The sequence below is a fragment of the Petromyzon marinus genome, unplaced genomic scaffold (assembly GCF_048934315.1).
Source record: "Petromyzon marinus isolate PM22_M1 ecotype Great Lakes invasive population unplaced genomic scaffold, UKy_Petmar_22M1.pri1.0 PM_G_Scaffold_27, whole genome shotgun sequence".
Lineage (NCBI taxonomy): Eukaryota > Metazoa > Chordata > Hyperoartia > Petromyzontiformes > Petromyzontidae > Petromyzon > Petromyzon marinus.
In genome coordinates, this window is record NW_027422839.1 from 1,230,655 (window position 1) to 1,252,467 (window position 21,813).

The 21,813-nt window shown below is 52.4% G+C and overlaps 1 protein-coding gene across 1 annotated transcript in view; it reads left to right on the forward strand.

The window, feature by feature from the left end:
• The first annotated feature begins 375 nt into the window (after nucleotides 1-375).
• Nucleotides 376-21,813, forward strand: part of LOC142905342 (activin receptor type-2B-like) — a 33,470-nt gene continuing 12,032 nt past the window's right edge. Inside the window, exons 1-6 of the mRNA XM_076061100.1 lie at nucleotides 376-653; nucleotides 7,069-7,465; nucleotides 7,680-7,780; nucleotides 16,209-16,366; nucleotides 19,880-20,014; nucleotides 20,981-21,127. Of these exons, the coding sequence (XP_075917215.1) occupies nucleotides 563-653; nucleotides 7,069-7,465; nucleotides 7,680-7,780; nucleotides 16,209-16,366; nucleotides 19,880-20,014; nucleotides 20,981-21,127 (1,029 nt within the window). The 5' untranslated portion in view covers nucleotides 376-562. The remainder of the gene's footprint in view (nucleotides 654-7,068; nucleotides 7,466-7,679; nucleotides 7,781-16,208; nucleotides 16,367-19,879; nucleotides 20,015-20,980; nucleotides 21,128-21,813) is intronic.

Consider the following 21,813-nt stretch of genomic DNA (forward strand, 5'->3'; position numbering starts at 1 on the left):
TCACTCAGAGGTTCACTCAGAGACACTCAGAGACTCACTGAGAAACACTGAGACTCACTCTGAGACTCAGAATCACTCAGAGACTCACTCAGACTCACTCAGAGACTCACTCTGAGACTCTGAGACTCACGCAGAGACTCTCTCTGAGACTCACTCTGACTCAATCAGATTCACTCCGAGACTCACTCTGAGACGCATCCAAAGACCCACAGACTCACAACATAGAGACCCTTAACAAAGCTTTCTCAATGGGAATCGATTCACACATCTCTCGGTCGACCACTATCGATTCTCATGTTATCCCAATGGGATTCGATTCCATCCACTCGAATCACTAGCAAGATGGATTACCATGTTATCCGAATGTGAATCGATTTCATCAGAACAAATCACCATGGCAGATTCCCATGTTCTCGAAAAGGCATCCGATGCCATTATACTACTGTACTCGCTACTACTGTGGATTCCAATGCAGTTCCAATAGGAATTGATTCACTTCGTCCAATACTCTGCAATAATTAATTCCCAACGTCCCAATCGATTTTCTCTCCGTGTGGGGTTCATGGCGATGCGCAAACTCTGCACATTTGGCCTACTCTTCCACTTGATCCTGCCTCTCCTCCTCCACCACCACCTCGTCACGTGTAACTACGGTGAGCCGAGTCGGTCGATAAATCGGGTACCAAGTTGCGGTGGACGTTGTGAGTGGTGGTGCAGTGGTTAGTGTGGGGAGTGATGGTGCAGTGGTTAGTGTGGGGAGTGGTGGTGCAGTGGTTAGGTCACTGTGTGTAGTAGTGTGGGGAGTGGTGGTGCAGTGGTTTCGTCACTGTGTGTAGTAGTGTGGGCAATGGTGGTGCAGTGGTTAGGTCACTGTGTGTAGTAGTGTGGGGAATGGTGGTGCAGTGGTTAGGTCACTGTGTAGTAGTGTGGGGAGTGGTGGTGCAGTGGTTAGGTCACTGTGTGTAGTAGTGTGGGGAGTGGTGGTGCAGTGGTTTCGTCACTGTGTGTAGTAGTGTGGGCAATGGTGGTGCAGTGGTTAGGTCACTGTGTAGTAGTGTGGGGAGTGGTGGTGCAGTGGTTAGGTCACTGTGTGTAGTAGTGTGGGGAGTGGTGGTGCAGTGGTTAGGTCACTGTGTGTAGTAGTGTGGGGAGTGGTGGTGCAGTGGTTAAGTCACTGTGTGTAGTAGTGTGGGGAGTGGTGGTGCAGTGGTTAGGTCACTGTGTCTAGTAGTGTGGGGAGTGGTGGTGCAGTGGTTAAGTCACTGTGTGTAGTAGTGTGGGGAGTGGTGGTGCAGTGGTTAGGTCACTGTGTAGTAGTGTGGGGAGTGGTGGTGCAGTGGTTAGGTCACTGTGTGTAGTAGTGTGGGGAGTGGTGGTGCAGTGGTTAGGTCACTGTGTGTAGTAGTGTGGGGAGTGGTGGTGCAGTGGTTAGGTCACTGTGTAGTAGTGTGGGGAGTGGTGGTGCAGTGGTTAGGTCACTGTGTAGTAGTGTGGGGAGTGGTGGTGCAGTGGTTAGGTCACTGTGTAGTAGTGTGGGGAGTGGTGGTGTAGTGGTTAGTGTTGGGAGTGGTGGTGCAGTGGTTAGGTCACTGTGTGGGGAGTGGTGGTGCAGTGGTTAGTGTGGGGAGTGGTGGTGCAGTGGTTAGGTCACTGTGTGTAGTAGTGTGGGGAGTTGTTGTATATATAGGTGTTATGAAAATTGATGAAAATAATGAAAATTAAATGAAATTTAAAATTTGCATAATTTATCCGAAATTATGTTAATTAGTGTAATTATGCACATAAATTATGCTGATTCGAGAGATAATCGTATTAATTTCTGCGAGTGGGCGTGGTTATGATAATGCAGGTCGTTATGGATTATCAGGTCGAGCCTCGGTGACGAGGATTGTGTTATGAATTGGAATAACGCAATTAATCGTATGCAGTGACGCAGGCGTTGTGAGCGTGAATGAGAGAGAGTCGATTCGAATCTGCTCTTTAATTCCGTATTATCGATAAGGATACGATTACTCTCGATTGAACATTACGAATTATGTGTGTTATGGATTATGTGTGGTGATAGTGTGCTTATGATAGGTCCCCAGGATTCAGATCTCATACGCAGAACAATATTATGCAGAATTTCAGGAAGAATCACACACAAACCTTCTGCTTTAATCAATTTTATTTCTAGCTAACTTTAATTTTTGGATAATATAAAAAACTCAATCTCGGGATTTTGGAATTTCAACACAGCGTTAACATGATACCATCACGATTGCGTTGTTTCACCTCGATAGCGGCACCTGTGGTTAATTCCCGACGCGTAACGCAATCGATCGGTTGTTGAGAGAGAGATTAAAAACATGCTAACTATTCTATCAAACCTTAACTTTATAATATGCAAACTCGTATGCTTGAATTGTTACACAACACGGCACTTGGTCTTTGATTCGTATCCAATCCTTAATACATTCTGATATGCGAAGTTATTATGCTTGAAATCGTCAGCACAGTACCACGTTGATGTTCGTTCATTGATTCATAACGATTATGAATTTAAAGCGTTCGACTGAAATACTTCTAATTGCCTTATCAACACCACTCGATGGCCGCAATGCTTCGTTACTTGAATTGTCACACAACACAGCATTCGGTCATTGATCATGCGCGATTATTGTCACGTTGTTAACAATAGGATGACTGATTATTATGCAACGCTACTCGTTGACAGGGCACTCCAACCAGTATTATTCTTGGAGGCACAAATATGCGTTTGAATTCGTTATTTCATTCGTGGATACCAGCAAGATTATGCAGAAAGACAAATATTAACGAACGACTCAAGTATTTCTAATCAACTTCTCAACGCGATTCAATGGGTGCCGATGTTTCCTTTTGAGATCCTTATCTCGGGCCAATCTTTTAATTAATTGTGGCCAGACCCCTGACAGGGAACCGGTTGAACACGCTCTCTATCCCCGCGAGCGGCGCTCCGTGGTGAGGTGTCAAGAATTAATCCTTGTTAATGGGTCAGTTGGTAATTTATGCGGTTAGAAGTACAGCCCCAGCACAATATTACAGAGAAAAATTATGAACACTCTTAAAAACGATGGATTATTCACTCGGTCGTTGCGATGTTTCCACAATCACGGATGGTTCAATGGCTTGAGGTTTTTAGGCTTTGTTAATGACCCGTGTGTGTGTGTGTGTTGAATGGTATGAGTGGTGAAAGAGTAGGCCAATGTTCGGAATCGATTCTTTGCGTCAAGCAGACGTCTGGTTTGTCGTGTAGTGGGGGGCAGTGTATCATACGTATCAGTTGATTCTTCTTTCAGTAGTTGGTTCGGACTCGACGGACGTTGGTGAACGAGTAGATGCGTTGTTGTAGCTGAGATGGCCGTCTGGTAGACGGCGTTAGAAGCACGCCCGCAGCGGCGCGGTTGTACGCGGACTCGGTAGGTAATGCGCGCAGTACGTCTGCGAGCAGCTGGCACGCTGGTGCTCCGTCGTCGGCGGTTGTAGATTGCAGGCTCACGATTCGCTCGTGGTGGCGCTGGCCGCTAACAGCGGCAGCGGGTCGCCAATCGGCGACACTCGCCAATTCGGCGAGTTGTAGAGACGTCTCCGGCGTCGGTGATGGTTGGTCTTCTGCTGAGATGAGTTGAGCGGGTCTTCTGCTGAGATGAGTAGAGATGAGTCTTCTTCTGTTGAGCTGAGATGAGTCTTCTTCTGTTGAGCTGCCCCCGAGGGCTGATGAGTTGGCACCGAGGGCTGATGAGCTGATTTCAATGCTGGAACGGCTCCTTTTTATGCCAAAAATCTCTCTCCTTCTCGGCTCCCCCTCACGAGGCGGAGCTATCTTTGATCTGATCGTATGTCGGTGGGGGGGGGTTCGTGTGTCGGTGGTGGGGGGGGGGGTTCGTGTGTCAGTGTGTATGTTTGTGTGTCAGTGTGTATGTTTGTGTGTGTGTCATTTATGACACGGTCCTGTTCGGGTCTTTCCTCAAGCCATAAACATCAAGACAACAGACACCTCGATTCATCTTGGTGGCGTCTGGTTGTCTAATCCCTCCACCCAGAGAGAGGGGCGGGTTCCCCCCCCCCTTTTCCGTACGCGTTCCGACACACAAAGAAATGGTTAAGATTTTTTTTAAGTTTAACATTTCACATCACAGTTGGTATCTTATCATACGCAGTTATGATCCTGCTTGTGATTCATAGTATTTGATTTATTTCCAAGTGAAGATGCTCTTCTGAGCGTATGCATTTTATCACGTGCTGCAGGGAAAGACAAAGGTGGCCGGGATCTTCCCATCTTTCTATACTTTGCAAATATAATTTCGACTCCACATTCTACCAGCCTAATCCACCCCGTTACCTTGGCTCTTACTTAGTTTATTAATTTTCGTCACTTTGTGCGTTTATAAATGTGTGACAGTTTAACTTAAAGCTCGCTCGCTCTTTTGCTGCCCGTGTGCAGGGTGGGGTGGGGGCTACTACTAAGTTCCGTGTGTGGCAGATGGTCCCCGCGATAACGATCTGGTTGCCCTGGCGTGAAATTCCTCTCTCGCGCTCTTCGGGAGAGACAAAGGTGGTCGGGAGCACCTCTTTATACTTTCGACTTATATTTCTCAAATACCATTTGGTCCCATGTTCGCCACGACTCGTGTTTGTAACTACGTCCTCCCGACACCTCTCGGTTTACCGAGGTTCGAAATGTTATGATGGAATTATTAAAAATAAAAATAATTTTCATCCTGAGTTTAAGAGGTCCGTTTCCAGATTGTTGGAATCCATATCCCTTGGTTCTGTAAGGTTCTATAATGGAATATCGTTTAAGGTTAACACGTTGTTATTATTAATGTTATATTGCAATTTCTTTAAAACTTGTTTGTCTGGTTGCCGTGTGTGGGGTGGGGTGTGTCTCCTCATCAAACCCGGCTGGCTTTTCCAGATGGCCCCTTGTGATAAGGTGTAATTCCTGCTTCTCCGCGCTGTGAGAGAGACAAAGGTGGTCGGGGTTGCTTGGGATATTGTTTAAACTCTTTCGTAAGTTTGCCCGTTCGCCTCATTCCTTCTCGATAACCTTTGATGTGACTCGGTATTTTGTTTCCAAGCTTTGTTTTAACAGTAAAAGTATTAAAGGTGAAAATCATTTGATAGCGAATTAATTATTGGATAATAATTCACTGATGTATCTGGTGGCCTGGTCTTGATTGGAGTGAGCGCGAGGACCGCTAACTTTAGCTTATTCTTGTTATTGCATTTTAAATTTGAACCGTTGTTTTAAAAAAATATAGTTTAACCCGTGGGCGTCCTCATTTCTGGCTTGCGGAGGGCTTCCCTCTGCGTGACCTCCCTTAGGGCACATCAAACTCTTGTTCATCTGGAGATCTTCGCAGATAGCTGCTAACATCCTTGCCTCGAGAGTTTTATTATTTCTTTATTTATTAATGGCCTGTTTATGACCGACACCTGGTTTTTCGTGTGCCTGGCTTACGGGTTTTATTAATTATTTTTTTCGTTTGTAAAAAAAATATGATATATAACGGCAAATATTATTGTTAATATCAATTTTGGAAAAGGCTCATATACAACAGAGTGGTGGTGCAGTGGTTAGGTCACTGTGTGTAGTAGTGTGGGGAGTGGTGGTGCAGTGGTTAGGTCACTGTGTGTAGTAGTGTGGGGAGTGGTGGTGCAGTGGTTAGGTCACTGTGTGTAGTAGTGTGGGGAGTGGTGGTGCAGTGGTTAGGTCACTGTGTAGTAGTGTGTGGAGTGGTGGTGCAGTGGTTAGGTCACTGTGGGGAGTGGTGGTGCAGTGGTTAGGTCACTGTGTGTAGAAGTGTGGAGAGTGGTGGTGCAGTGGTTAGGTCACTGTGTAGTAGTGTGGGGAGTGGTGGTGCAGTGGTTAGATCACTGTGTGGGGAGTGGTGGTGCAGTGGTTAGGTCACTGTGTGTAGTAGTGTGGGGAGTGGTGGTGCAGTGGTTAGATCACTGTGTGGGGAGTGGTGGTGCAGTGGTTAGGTCACTGTGTGTAGTAGTGTGGGGAGTGGTGGTGCAGTGGTTAGGTCCCTGTGGGGTGGTGTGGGGAGTGGTGGTGCAGTGGTTAGGTCACTGTGTGTAGTAGTGTGGGGAGTGGTGGTGCAGTGGTTAGTTCACTGTGTGGGGAGTGGTGGTGCAGTGGTTAGGTCACTGTGTGTAGTAGTGTGGGGAGTGGTGGTGCAGTGGTTAGGTCACTGTGTGGGGAGTGGTGGTGCAGTGGTTAGGTCACTGTGTCTAGTAGTGTGGGGAGTGGTGGTGCAGTGGTTAGGTCACTGTGTAGTGGTGTGGGGAGTGGTGGTGCAGTGGTTAGCTCACTGTGTGTAGTAGTGTGGGGAGTAGTGGTGCAGTGGTTAGGTCACTGTGGGGAGTGGTGGTGCAGTGGTTAGGTCACTGTGTGTAGTAGTGTGGGGAGTGGTGGTGCAGTGGTTAGGTCACTGTGTGTAGTGGTGTGGGGAGTGGTGGCGCAGTGGTTAGGTCACTGTGTGTAGTAGTGTAGGGAGTGGTGGTGCAGTGGTTAGGTCACTGTGTGTAGTAGTGTGGGGAGTGGTGGTGCAGTGGTTAGGTCACTGTGTGTAGTAGTGTGGGGAGTGGTGGTGCAGTGGTTTGGTCACTGTGTAGTAGTGTGGGGAGTGGTGGTGCAGTGGTTAGGTCACTGTGTAGTAGTGTGGGGAGTGGTGGTGCAGTGGTTAGGTCACTGTGTAGTAGTGTGGGGAGTGGTGGTGCAGTGGTTTGGTCACTGTGTAGTAGTGTGGGGAGTGGTGGTCCAGTGGTTAGGTCACTGTGTGTAGTAGTGTGGGGAGTGGTGGTGCAGTGGTTAGGTCACTGTGTGTAGTAGTATGGGGAGTGGTGGTGCAGTGGTTAGGTCACTGTGGGGAGTGGTGGTGCAGTGGTTAGGTCACTGTGTGTAGTAGTGTGGGGAGTGGTGGTGCAGTGGTTAGGTCACTGTGTGTAGTAGTGTGGGGAGTGGTGGTGGTGGTACAAGGCAACACCCGCGGGGTTGACGGATCACGGCTCGACCCCCGTCTGGACGACCCCTTCTAGGCGCGCCCTCGTCGCTGGCGCTCGCCTGGCCGCCCGCGGCTGTGGAGACGCCGCAGCAGCAGCAGCAGCAGCGCCGCCACCGTCGCTGCTTCTCCTTCAGCCGCTACGGCGACGCGGAGGAGGAGGAGGAGGCGGTGGGGGGGCTGTCGGCGGCCGGAGGCACCGTGGTTTGTGACGGTGTCGGCAGCGGTGGCGGCGAGGAGGAGGAGGTGGAGGAGGAGGAGGGGGAGGAGGAGGGGGAGGAGGAGGGGGAGGAGGAGGAGGGGGAGGAGGGGGAGGAGGGGGAGGAGGAGGAGGGGGAGAGTCGTCGCGGGTTCTGCTACGCGGCGTGGCGCAACGTGTCGGGCGACATCCTGCTGGAGCGTCAGGGCTGCTGGGTCCACGACTGCCGTGGAAGGTGAGGAGGCAGACCGGTCAGACCAGCACACAGCAGCCCCCTCCTCCTCCCCACCATCTCCTCCCCCCCACCTCCTCCCCACCATCTCCCCTTCTCCTCCTCCTCCTCCTCCCCACCATCTCCTCACCTTCATCTCCTCCTCCCACCCATCACCTCCTCCTCCCCCCCCACCTCCTGCTCCCTCGTCCCCCTCACGGTTTCCCACTGTGACCAGGAGCAAGTGCGTGGAGTCCAGTAGCAACCCGTTCGTCTACTTCTGCTGCTGTGACAGGGACCTCTGTAACATCGACTTCGCCCTACGGCCCAGGGCCCACGGTCAGTTTCGAGCCGGGAGAGACGCTGGAGATGGTTCGTGAGGCCGGGAGAGTTGATGCCATTCAAGCTCTCTCTCTCTCTCTCTCGCTCTCTCTCTCTCGCTCTCTCTCTCGCTCTCTCTCTCTCGCTCTCTCTCGCTCTCTCTCTCTCTTTTTACGATCAGAGGAAACAAGAAGATGCTCGGTGTAGTCGGCACTTTGCTCCGTTCATCATTTCGTTTTTTTTTGTTTTGTTTTAATGCTTTGCTTTATGTAAACCCCCCCCCCCCTTTTAAATGAAAGACCCAACAATATATATTTTTTTCTTCCCTCCTTTCCCCTTCCCTCTCTCTCTACCCCCCTCTCTGCCCCCCCTCTCTCTCTACCCCCCTCTCTGCCCCCCTTTCTCTCTACCCCCCTCTCTGCCCCCCCTCTCTCTCTGCCCTCTCTCGTCCTACTCCATTTGGCTTTCTCTCGCGCTCTCTCTCTTTTCTTTATAACTATGACAAGTGCTGCATCTGCACGCAGCCCTTCCCACAGTCAAATGGCCTCCGACGGGTAGCTTAGATCTGCATGCAGAGCTCTCCGTCATCTGCCACCGAGCACACGGCCTCCTCCAGCGCCCACTGCTCCTTGAAGGCCGGCGCGGCGTGGGTCAGCCGCGCGTGGCGGAACTCCAGCCACACCCTGGCTCCGACCAGAGTGCGGAAGATGCCCAGGCTGCTGGCTGGACGTTGCCCCTCCAGGGCCACCTTCCTCGCCCTGTATATGGCGAGCTTGGCGTAGCCGAAGAGCACGTTGACCAGCCCCTGAAGATGTTGGGGTCCGTCGCCCTTCGGGTATCCAAAGATGAGGACCGTCGGGGAGAAGTGGAGGCTGAACCTTAGGAGGATGTTTCTCAGGACCTTGAACAGCGAGTCCAGGCTCTTGCACTCCATGTATTGGTGCACCACCATCTCCACTTTACCGCAGAACCGGCACTCCGGGGACGTGTCGGTGAAGCGCGCCAGGGAGACGTTGGTGGTGACGGTGCCATGGGCGATGCTCCAGCTGAGGTCGCCGATGCGGTTGTACGTCGGGCTGGAGTAGAGTTGCCTCTAGCGAGGCCTCTCCGGAGAGACGCAGGGCAGGGCTTTCCTCCAGGCATGGTCCTTGTGGCTCCTCAGGGTGTCCTGTTGGTGGAACCGGACCATGTAGGAGTAGAGCACCTTCCTCTTTACATTTGCGAAGGCCACCTCCGGTAGGTCTTCTAGCTGGCACAGGTTGTGATCCGCCTTCGTTTGTCGGCATTGATGATGCAGTGGCACGACTGAGAGCTCCGGTGGAGGGGGATCGAGAGGGGCCTCGTCATCCCCAACGCCGATGGGGGGCGTTCTCCCCGCTGCCGCTGAGAAGGCCCCCTTGGCTTCGGCCAGGATCCGGGCAGCCACCCGGAGCGGCTGCAGCCCTGTCTTTGCGGCCATGTCTGCTGGTCCGAGCCACCGGCCCCGTGTTTCAGGCTCCACCAGATCCCCCATCCTGGTGAGCCGTGCGTTGGCGAGGTGCCTCTCCATGCCAGGGGTGGTGGTGGTGGATGGCAGCTTTGTCTGTGGGTTCCTGAGGATCGGTTCGAAGACCAAATCCACGGCGGATTGCGGTTGGTTCAGCCTCCTGACGGCAAGGGAGCTCCATGTCTGCAGGACGCTTCTGTAGAAGGGTGGCAGCTGTCCCAGTGGGAGGCCCTGCAGGTCCATGTAGAATAGTTGTTTTGAGCACTGCAGACCCCCAGCTGTTACAGGAGGAAGGAGGCCGTGATGCTCCAGGCCGGTGCAGGGGCGGCGTGCAGGAACTTTTGCGCCGCCTGCAGTCGGAAGGTGGCCAGCTGACTCCGCACGCACACCAGCCCGTGACCGCCCTCGTCCAGTGTCAGGGCCAGGACCCCAGCCGCGACCCGGTGTCCTCCACCCGACCAGAAGAAGTCGAGGACTCGCTTCTGAAGTGCGTTAACGAGGCTCATGGGGGGGTGCAGGGAGAAGAGTCGGTGCCACAGCATGGATGTCACCAGCTGGATCACCACCAACGTCTTTGTCCTGAAGGTGAGGAACTTGCACAAGCGACCCCAGGTGCCCAGCCGCTCCTTCACCTTCTCCTCCAGCTCGACCCAGTTCCTCTGCGGTGGTTCCTCCTCTGGTCCGAGGAACACTCCCAGGTGGTGCAGCGATGTTGTGCTCCAATTGATGGCTTTTGCCTTCTCGGGACACTCGGTCATGTCCCACGCTCCAACCAGCAGGCCGCTGCACTTTTGCCAGTTCATTTTTGATGAGGAGGCCTTCGAAAAGACCTCCTGGCACTCATGCAGCAGGGCGACATCAGCCAGGGAGCGCAGGATGAGGAGGACGTCGTCGGCGTATGCCGTCAGGACCAACTTGACGCTTGGTTCCCTCAGCACCAGGCCGCTGAGTCTCCGCCTTATGAGACTCAGGAAAGGCTCTAATGCCAGGGCATAAAGTTGGCCCGACAATGGGCATCCCTGTCTCACTCCTCGCTCGAATTTGACCGGGGCAGTGAGGGCACCGTTGATCTTGATCATGCACTCCGCCTTGGTGTAGAGTAGGCAGATCGTTCGGACAAAGGCATCCCCAAAACCCAAGGTCTTGAGGGTTCCCAGCAGGTACTTGTGGTCCACTCTGTCAAAAGCCTTTTCCTGGTCAAGAGCCAGAAACGCGACTGGGATGCCCAACCTCTGGGACACCGCGATGAGGTCCCTGACCAGGAAGATGCCGTCGTGGATGGTTCGTCCGGGGATGGTGTAGGACTGGTCCCCGTTTACGACTTGTGCAATCACCCCTTTCAGTCGCAGGGAGAGAGCCTTCGTCAATATTTTGTAGTCTGTGTTCAGGAGGGACACCGGACGCCAGTTTTGTAGGTGCCTCAGGTCTCCGTTCTTGGGAAGCAGAGTGAGCACCGCCCTCCTCCAAGACTGAGGCATCACCCCGGCGACTGAGGCTTCCTCCAGCACCTCTCTGTAGTCCTCCTGCAGGTATGGCCAAAAAGCGGCGTAAAACTCCCCTTTTAGCCTGTCTAACCCTGGGGATTTATTCGGGGCCAGTCCTCTTACAGCTGCGTCAAGGTCAGTCCTGGTGAGCTTTTGCTCTAGCAGCTCTTTCCCGTCTTCCCCCAGGGTGGGTAGACCACTCCATGCCTCCGCCTGGGCCGGTTCCGATGTTTCTTCAGGGGAGAACAGGTTGCCGTAGAAGTCTCTGATGATGGTCGACTTCTGCTGGAGTTCGTGCACCAGGACACCGTCACCATCAAAGAGGCACTCCATGGATTTGTGTCTCCCATTCTGCCTCCCGAGGGAGTAGAAAAGCAGGGATCCCGTGTCGAGGTCCGTGATGAGCTTCACCCGGGATCGCACAAACGCTCCCCTCGTCTGCTCCTCATGTAGCCCTTTGAGACGCTCCCTATTCTCCTCGTATTCTTGGAGAAGAGCAGGGTCGCTGTCTTCGGCGAGGCGACCCTCCAAATTGAGGACTCGGGCTTCCATGTCGGTGATGTCCACGTTCTTCAGTCTGGTGCTCCCCCAGGTGTATTGTTGGCACAACAGCCTGGTGTGCACTTTGCCCATATCTCACCACTGGGCCAGAGAGTCGGACTGCGTTTTGCTTTTTCGCCACTCTTCCCAGAAGTCCTCGAACATTTCTAAGAAGGTGCCATCCTCCAGCAGTGAGTTGTTAAAATGCCAGTGGGACGCGCCCTCACGGGCCCTCTCCAGCCTGACACGGAGCACGATGAGGTTGTGGTCCGTGAAGGGTGCCGCCCTGATGCCAGTCGTTATGGCGCACATCACAAAGCTCTTAGAGATGTAAAATCTGTCGAGCCTGGACTGCGTCACCGAGCCATCGCGCCTCGTCCTCGTGTACGTGAACTGGCGTTGGCCCGGGTGATGTATGCGCCACACATCCACCAAGGCGGCGTCCTCCAGGAGTCCCTGCATTTCCCTCTTAGGCCCTACTCCCCCCAGCTGCCCCCCCGAATGATCCAGGGCGCCAAGTGTGCAGTTGTGGTCGCCACCCACAATCACGCACTCGTCGTCCGGAATCCCGGCCAGGTGCCTCCTCAGGAGGTGCAGAAACGGGATCTTCTCCTTGTTGGTCACAGGCGCGTACATGTTCAGTAGGTGGGTGGTGACATCGCCCACCCTGACCGTTACCGCGAGCAGCCTTCCCTTCACCACTTGGGTGTGGATGATGAGCTCGGGATGAAACCCTTTAGCGAACAGGGTCGCGACTCCACAGGAGGTGTTGTCAAGGTGGCTGTAGAAGGAGTCCCCTCCCCACTCCTTCCTCCAGTCATCCTCGTCCTCGACCGTGAGATGCGTCTCCTGAATGAAGAAGACAGAGGCAGCCTGTTTCCTCGCAAGAGACATTGCGGAAAACCTCCGCACTGCCTCCCTGCACCCGTTCACGTTCAGGGAGCCGATGTACATAGGCATTGCTTATTCCTTTCCCCCGTGGCCTCCCACCTTATAATTTGTTTGCGGAAAAATGTCAGCTTTGCCCTCTCCTTGCCCTGGGACTCGAGTCTCTGCTTGGCAAGGAGTCTCTCTGCTTGAGTCACAGAGGCCTTTATTGCCTTGCTGTCCTTCCATCGAGCCAAGGCAATGTCTGCTCTGTCTTTCCTCATGTTGGTCTCGTCGAGGAATTTCCAGAGATCTTCCGAGGAGATCAGGGGAGTCTGAGGGTCAAGGAGTGTAGACCCCTGGTTGCTCTCGCTCCCCATGCTGAAGCAGTCGTCCCGATCTGAATCGATTTCCTCGGCGTCCGGCTCCGCTAGAAGGGCTGCAGCGGCTGAGCTGGCGCATGGCCCAGCAGCGTCCTCTCCCCCAGTGTCAGGGATGGCCTGGGATGGCTCCTGCTCAGGCTCTTCGGGTGGATGGCCCGGTGTCTCTTCCGCTGGTTTTGGATCAGCAGTGGGACGGGGACCTTCCTCCTCATTCCCATCCATTTCGTCCTTGCCCTTGGTGAGTGTCTCTCTGCCAACTTCTACCTCTTGGTCAAGGACTTCCTGTATAGCTGGTGGGGAGTGAGTCTCTATGACAACAGTAGGCGGGTCGATTTCCGTGGTGATGTCGCCTTCATCGTCGACGGTCTCCTGCTGTAGAAACCCTTCCCCAGACGCACGCTGCTTCTTCCTCTTGGCGGGTTTCTTCCTCGCCGCCCACGCGTCACTCGGCGTGGCATCCGGGAAGGCAAAAACCGCGTCTTCGGCGTCTGGCAGCTGTTCTGCTTCCTCCCCTGGTGTGGGGTGTTTCACCGCTTCTTCCTGTTCGAGGTCTGGGAGGGGTTCCTCCTCTGAATTTGACCCTTGAGATCCGGGTCCTTCTGTATTCTTCCTCTTGCGATTTGTTCCTTGAGGCGGCGAAGTTGGGGCCACGACTTCAGGTGTAGGAGGATTCGTGGCTCGCGGGCCCGGTGTGGGCTGTTGGGGGGCTTGTTGCAATAGGGGCTCTTGCTGCTTTGCCCCCCTTGCTCTGCCTCCCTCCTCCCCGCTCTTTTCTCCGACCCTCGCCGTCGTTGGTTTAGGGCAATCCCTTCGTAAGTGCCCCTCTTCTTTGCAAAGATTGCATCTGATGCAATCTTTGGCATAAAACAGTCTATGGGCAATGCCTGCATTGACAATGACAAACGAGCCCTCTTCCTGCTGTCCGGTAGTCAGCAGGACGTGCACCTGCCTCTTGAAAGATAAAATGTGATTGAGAGCAGGATTTCTGCACCCCAGTGCCAGTGCACGTACTGGCACCACGATGGTGCCCAGCTTGGACACGTGTTCCAACACGGCCTTGTCGGGGATGTAGGGCGGCACGTTCCAAACGACTATTCGCGCCGCCACCGAAGCGATGGGTTCCAGCTGGACGTGGAGTCCCCCCACGGTCATCCCCTTCTCGACGGCCGCATCTGCCACCTTTTTCGTCGTCAGGAAGAAGACGGCTTTCCCGCTGACCTTCGAGGCGTGGGTGATGGTGGCTGGCGGGACGATGGCGGCCAGGGCCTCGACGTACGCCTCGATCGTGACGGAGCTCGAGGTGTAGCAGCGGATGCCGTTCTCGCGCAGCGGCAGTGGTCGCTGCGCGCTTGGGGGGGTTCGCTTTGGAGGAGAGGCCCTAGTGGGGGGCCTCGTGACTCCAGGCAGATTGGCAGCTGCGACCTTTGCGTAGGTGGCCATTTTATTCCTGCTGCCTTCAATTTCTACCTGACTGTGGTGCTGCGCTTCTGTACAGAGCTCCCCTTGAGAGAATGTAAACTGAGGATGAATAAAGAATCCTCGTTTAAGAAAATAATGAAAGGAAAAAAGAAAGGAAAGAGATATATTTATTCAATAAACTATTTTTATTGAATAAATTATGAAGCAGTAAATGAAAAAATAATTTGATAGTGATATCTAATTATAAATTTGCGTGTTAAATAAATTAATGTATTTTGCAAACAAATCTACTTTTTAGAAAAATGTGTTTATTAAATACATTCACTCATCGTTAAATAAATATAACTTAGAGTCCTTGCACACTCGTGGAGGCAAACAAAAAGCAGTGTTAAGGAATCATTAACTAATAGGTTGCTTTAGCCTCAAAGTAAACAATTGCTTGTGTGGCCTTAAATTGTGAGGCACCTTTGTCAAGGTTTGAAAGGGTCAAGGTGCCTCACTTCTGTAAACCAGCTTAAAAGACGCTACGAATCTTAACAACGTTCATTGAAGCTCTGTCGTCCCGACAGGTCTGTTCCTTTCACCTGAAGAAGGCCACTTGTGTTGTGGCCGAAACGTCGTGAGAATTTTATTGTGTTGTTTTATTAATTTATTATTTTATTCTCATTCTACGTGACTTTACCGAAAGAACCAAAGAAGATGAACCCTTGCAGTCACAAAAGCTTTAAATCGAAATTTAAGATAGGAGAGTGGCCTCCTCGACGAGGGCATGGAAGTGGCGATGTTAATGTGAGAGATTAGCGTGATGTTATTGTAAAATCGAAGAGTGGTGCAATCCAAAGGCATGCGTGCAAACCCAACGGGTGCAATCCAAAGGGCATGTGAGTATGTTAGTGCAATCCAAAGGCATGATAGTGCAATGCAAAGGACACGTGAGCATGAGAGTGCAATCTAAAGGACATGTGAGCATGAGAGTGCAATCAAAAGGACATGTGAGCATGAGATATCTAAGAGAGATGCATAGAGAGATACACACAGAGAGTCGGAAATAACAGCTGACATAGGCAGGTAGGATGGAAACATCACAGTCAGTTAAGACTGTACCTGGTTAATAACGTCCTTCCAATGATTGCTCAGTGTGTACCCATCTTCTTGGTTGGAGTTGTGTCTGTGTTTATGTATCTGGATGGCTTCATGAACAAATCTCTGAAGGTAGCCGGTAGGTTTGCAGAGTACCTCCGTCTTGGAAAAATCAATTTCGTGTGAACCCACAGCGTTAAAACAATGATCGGCAACGGCAGAGGTATTAGTCCTACCGTGTTTCAGATCTACCTTGTGTTCACGAACACAGTCCGAGACATGTCGTTTCGTTTCCCCAATGTCACTGTTGCCTCAACCATAACTCAGTTTGTAGACACCAGGGTATTGCATGTCAGGAATCACATCCCTTTCAGATGGGATTAAATCACTGATTTTGTGTACTGTGTTGAAATGAACCTGGATATTGTGCTTGTTTAAGATTTTGGAAATCTATTTGGTAACCCCTGCTATGTACAGTAAAGTGATGGTCTTGGTTGGATCCTCAGAAGGTTGTCTCCGCATGGCTGGGGAGACAGCTTTGCAGATGTACGGTCCGAGTATCCATTCATCCTGAGGGCTTGGTGTACGTGCTCCAACTCACTGGCTAGGTGGTGCTGGTCGGAGATGCAACGGGCCCTATGGTGTAGTGTTTTGACGAGGGAATTCTTCTGGGCTGGATGGTGGTGGGAGTCAGGCTTTAGATAGGCATCCGTGTGGGTGGCTTTCCTGTAGACCGAATGTCCCAACAAGCCATCAGGTCTCTTCTCGATCAAAACATCCAGGAATGGTAGCTGATGACGTCGTGATTTATTTTATTTTATACCTACGTGACTTTGCCGAAAGAACCAAAGAGTATGGATTCCTGCAGTCACGAAAGCTTCAAATTCGATGGGAGCCTTTAACAATGGAGTCTATTGGAGCCTTTAACATTGAAGTCTATGGGAGCCTTTAACATTGAAGTCTATGGGAGCCTTTAACATTGAAGTCTATGGGAGCCTTTAACATTGAAGTTAATGGGAAACTTTAACATTGAAGTCTATGGGAGACTTTAACATTGAAGTCTATGGCAGCCTTTAACATTTAAGTATATGGGAGGATTTAACATTGAAGTCTATGGCAGCCTTTAACATTGCAGTCTATGGGAGCAGCCCCTGTGAGTGGCTTCACAGCTGAGCCTCCTGTTGCAGAGGGCACTCAGCAGCCTACGCCGGTGGCCAGGCCGGTGCCCACGCCGGTGGCCCTGCTGGCCGTCACGACGCTGCTGCTGCTCCTGCTGCTGCTGCTGCTCTCCGTGTGGATGTACCGGCGATGCCGCAAGCTGACGCACGCCACAACGCCTCCGCAGGTGGTGGTGGTACTATGTGTGCGTCTGTGTGTCTGTGTGTGTGTCTGTGTGTGTGTGTCTGTGTCTGGCAGAACAACCCCCTCCCTCCTCGTGGTGCCGGACGGGCAACGTCATGGGCAGTGCCGTGGGGGGAGGGCCAATTCCGATTGGCCTTTCCCCTCATTGCGTCTGTGGCCACCACAGCAGCTAAATGGGGGCTCTGGACGGGTGCGAGGGGCTGGTAACCCCTCCACCTTCAATAAATTACCACTAAACCATGTCTAAAATATCTAATGAATAAGCTTGTGCCGGAGGCCCCGGGGGGACAGGCGTCTTTGACGTCTCCTGGCCAAACCCCATTTGGCGGAGCCAGGAGATTGATTCTTTACCCTCGGGGCTCCTCCATAAACAACAAAAAGCCACTACGGATGGCCACGTGGAATGTTCGAACGCTCACTGCGGAGGAGAGGCTGCCACTCCTCTGTCGGGAGCTGGGCCGGTACCGTCTGGATCTCTGTGCCAATCAGGAGGTCCGGTGGACCAGCTATGGCTCCTGCCACTATGAGGAGTGGACAGTCCTCTACTCGGGGAGGAGACTACTAAACAACAGGGAGTGGCTCTTCTTCTGAACAAAAGAATGAAGGGGGCGTGGGAGCGTGGCGGTGATTTGTGGGAAGCTGTAAGCCCCAGGCTACTTTGGGCTCGCCTTCCCATCAACCGGAGGCGAGGAGTGGTGGTCAGGGTTACTTATGCCCCCACCGAAGACGAACATCCGTGGAGGGATGCTGGCAAGGTCGATGAGTCAGATGCCTTCTATGACCTCCTGTCATAGGTGCTGGCTAAAGTGGCCCCTCGGGATAGAGTCATCTTGTTGGGTCACTTTAATGCCCGAGTTGGTCATGATGCTGGCACCTGGTCTGGAGTGATTGGAAAGCATGGGCCAGATCAGCTCAATAACAACGGTAGGAGGCTGCTAGATTTTTGTGCAGCCCATGGGCTTTAAATTACCAACACGCTGTTCAGGCATCGGCGCATCCACACAACATCATGGACGCATGCCGGGTCCAAGCAAGAACATCTGCTGGACTACATAGTGACGGATCAGCGGATGTGGGTCCATGTCCTTGACACCAGGACCTACCGTGGAGCTGATCTGCCCTCTGACCATCGACTTGTCATCTGTAAGATGCGCCTGCCATTCTTCCACTCGGGTGGTGGGTATACACCCAGGACCCCATTCCAACCTAAGGTGGCCTGGTCTCAGCTAGCTGATGAAAGTTGCAAGCAAGAATTTAATCATCACTTGCGGCTGGGGTTAGCATCGTCCCCCACTCCTCCAGATGTCTAGGGTACATGGGTGAGGTTTAGGATTGTGACTGCGGTCCAGACCTCCCAGAAACCCTGGCTGACAGAGGAGGTGTTCAGGATAGTTGAGATAAAGCGACAGGCCCACTCGAATTGTCTACAGCATCCCACGTCAGAGAATGAGGAGGCTTACCGTAGCCTTCGCTCAGAGGTTCGGAGAGCCGTGAGGCGCTAAAAGGATGGGTGGTGGTCGCGGGTTGCTGTGGAGATGGAGTCTGCCTCAATGGCCCGCGATCACAAATCCCTATTTAACTCCATCAAAAAAGTAACCTGCAGCGCCATACCTATTACCATCATTAGGGGGAAAAACGGGGATCCAATCTCCGACCCCCACGAACAGGTTTGCAGATTTGCTGAGCATTTCTGTGAAGTCCTGGGGGAAGGGAAATCCCTCGACATGGGGATGAGCCTGCAGAGGCTGCGGTGCCCCAAATATTTTAAGAAGTCACCCCTTGTGAGTGGTTGGCTGAGGTGCCATCTGTTGAGGAAGTACTAAAAGTGATCCAGAGTCTGAGACCAGGAAAGGCACCGGGCAGAGATGATCTCCCAATCCACAGTCATTCCCTCCCTTCTCTACGCTTTAGAAACGTGACCCCCCCAAATGGAACATCTTCGCCAGTTAGAAACATTTTGGCTGGCCTTCCTACGATCCATCCTGGGTTTAACCAGGCTGGATTGTGTGAGGAGCTCACAAATCCTTGAAAGATTTGGACAAAGTCCCATCGGTGAGCTCCTACGGCAGGCAAGGCTGCGTTGGCTGTGCCATGTAGCCCGAATGCCCAGCCACTGCATGCCTAAACACCTTTTGTTCAGCCGGATCGAGAGGGATAAATGGGCGCGGCACGGGCTAGAGAAGAGATGGAGTGATGTGGTACAAGAGGATGTGGAGCTGAGTGGATTTGCCGATGACTGGTACCAGCGGTGTCAAGATCGGCCTCTGTGGAGGAGGCTCGTGAAGGACGCTGCTGGGCAGTTGGAGGCAGTCGCCCTCCAACAACAACGGAGGGCGGAGGAGTGACGCTCACAACAATGAGCGGAGCGCTGTGTGGCTAAGGCACAGCAGGTTGGCACAGTAAGGGGCACAGGTGGTGCATCAGCCAGTCATCTCAGTCATCTCAGTCAGTCGACCCGTGGCACCTGCTGGGTCTGCCCCGTGACCTCCTGCCAGCGGGCGTTCGACACTTCTAGTGGCCTCAAGGTGCACATAACCTGGCACAAGCATCGTGGTGATGTCACCGCCACTTAGTGGCGAATGGCGGTTGTTTTTGTGTCTGTGTGTGTGTGTGTCTGTGGGGAGCGGCAGTGTAGTGGTTAGCGCGCTGCGCTATGAACCTGGCGACCCGAGTTCGATTCCCGCTCACGGCCAACACCGCGTGGATTATCTGAACCGGTCCTGGGCCTCCCCTAGATCGACTAAGCCTGAAATGAGTACCCGGTGCGATGTGTGAGCATTGCCATCGGGGTGACAACGGCGGCCGGGCATGGTGCTGGGCAACTCCCCCTCCAGAAAAGAGAATTGTTTTGAGTCAAATAAAAACGTTGTTTCGTTAAAACAACCACCACCCGACACGGCCAATCAGTAAGGTTAGTGTCACGTAAACAAGACGTGGCCAATTCATTACTAGTATATAGTGTAGTGCAGAGTGTCATGTATAGTAGTGTATAGTGTAGTGTATAATAGTGTAGTGTATAATAGTGTATAGTGTAGCGTATAGTTGTGTAGTGGACAGTGTAGTGCATAGTAGTGTATAGTGTAGTGGTGTATAGTGAAGTGGTGGATAGTGTAGTGTATAGTGTAGTCTGGAATATAGTGCAGTGTATCGTGTAAACTTGAGTGTATAGTGCAGTGTATAGTATGGTAGTGTATAGTGTTGTATATCTTGTGTATAGTGTAGTGTATGGTGTAGTGTATGGTGTAGTGTATAGTGTAGTGCATAGTGTAGTGTATAGTAGTGTATGGTGTAGTGTATAGTAGTGTAGTGTATAGTAGTGTAGTGAATGGTGTAGTGTATAGTGTAGTGTATAGTGTAGTGTATAATGTAGTGTAAAGTGTAGTGTATAGTAGTGTATAGTGTAGTCACTTGCCCTGCCGGTCTGTCGAGGCTACGCGACGGGGGGTCTCTGCCGTTAACGGCAGCAAGGGTGGCTGACGGTCCACTTCGCCAACAGGAGGCGGTGAGCCTGACGGCGCTGCTGCTGCGGCCGGTGCGCCTGCTGGAGTTTAGGGGCGGCGGTCGCTTCGGCTGCGTCTGGCGCGCTCAGCTCCTGTCTGAAATCGTTGCGGTGAAGATTGTCCAGCCCGTGGTGAGACCCCACACACACACACACAGACCCTACACGACACGTGTTTCTACAGACTGGCGGAGGCCCACAGAGACCTACAGTGACCCATAGAGACCCAAAGAGACCCACACTCAGAGAGACCCACAGGGACCCACAGAGACCCACAGCAACCCACAGAAACCCACAGTGACCCATAGAGACCTACAATGACCCATAGAGACCCATAGAGACCCATACTCAGAGAGACCCACAGCGACCCACAGCAACCCACAGAGACCCACAGCAACCCACAGAGACCTACAGTGACCCATAGAGACCCAAAGAGACCCATACTCAGAGAGACCCACAGCGACCCACAGAGACCCACAGCAACCCACAGAGACCCACAGTGACCCATAGAGACCCATAGAGACTCACAGCAACCCACAGAGACCCACAGAGACCCACAGTGGACCCATAGAGACCCATACTCAGAGAGACCCATAAATACCCACAGAGACCCATACTCATAGAGACTTAACAGCAACCAACAGAGACCCATCGAGACCCATAGAGACCCACAGCAACCCACAGAGACCCACAGCAACCCACAGAAACCCACAGTGACCCATAGAGACCCATAGAGACTCACAGCAACCCACAGAGACGACCCTTAGAGACCCACAGTGACCCATAGAGACCCACAGAGACCCATACTCAGAGATTCACAGAAACCCAGAGACCCACAGAAACGCACTGCGTGTGTCTGCGTGTGTTTCCATGCGTCTCCATATGTCTCCATTTCTCCGCGTGTCTCCCGTGTGTCTGCGTGTGTCTGCGGATCTCGCCACGTGTGTCACCCCACGTCTCCGCGTGCATTTCTGCTTCCCCCCGCGAGACTTCTGCGCCTCTGGACGTGACCTCGGACTGGGTAACTTCACGCGTTTGCTCCCTCCTCCTCTTCTCCCCGCCGTCGTCATCGGCATTGTCTTCGTCCGAGACGCTCAGCAGAACCAACGGCTGTGGCAGAACGAGGTGGATATTTTCGGCACGCCCGGCCTGAGTCACCGCAACCTGCTGGAGTTCATCGGCGCGGAGAGGCGGGAAGGGAACGCCGAAGCCGAGCTGTGGATCATCACCGCCTTCCACGAGCGGGTTCATAGACTCACTCACCATGCAGAGACTCATAGACTACTCACGTAGAGACTCATAGACTACTCACACAAACACACACGCACAAAAACACACATGTAGTGCGTTTAACCGAGGTGCACACTTGATCTTGGAGGCAACATGTTTATTACCACAGGTTAACATTCACAGGATAATGACTTAGGATGGTGACCACCACAGATGACTATATACTTAGGATGGTGACCACCACAGCTGACTATATACTTAGGGTGGTGACCACCACAGCTGACTATATACTTAGGATGGTGACCACCACAGCTGACTATATACTTAGGATGGTGACCACCACAGATGACTATATACTTAGGATGGTGACCACCACATATGACTATATACTTAGGGTGGTGACCACCACGGATGACTATATACTTAGGATGGTGACCACCACAGATGACTATATACTTAGGGTGGTGATCACCACAGATGACTATATACTTAGGATGGTGACCACCACAGATGACTATATACTTAGGATGGTGATCACCACAGATGACTATATACTTAGGATGGTGATCACCACAGATGACTATATACTTAGGATGGTGACCACCACAGCTGACTATATACTTAGGATGGTGACCACCACAGCTGACTATATACTTAGGATGGTGATCACCACAGATGACTATATACTTAGGGTGGTGGCC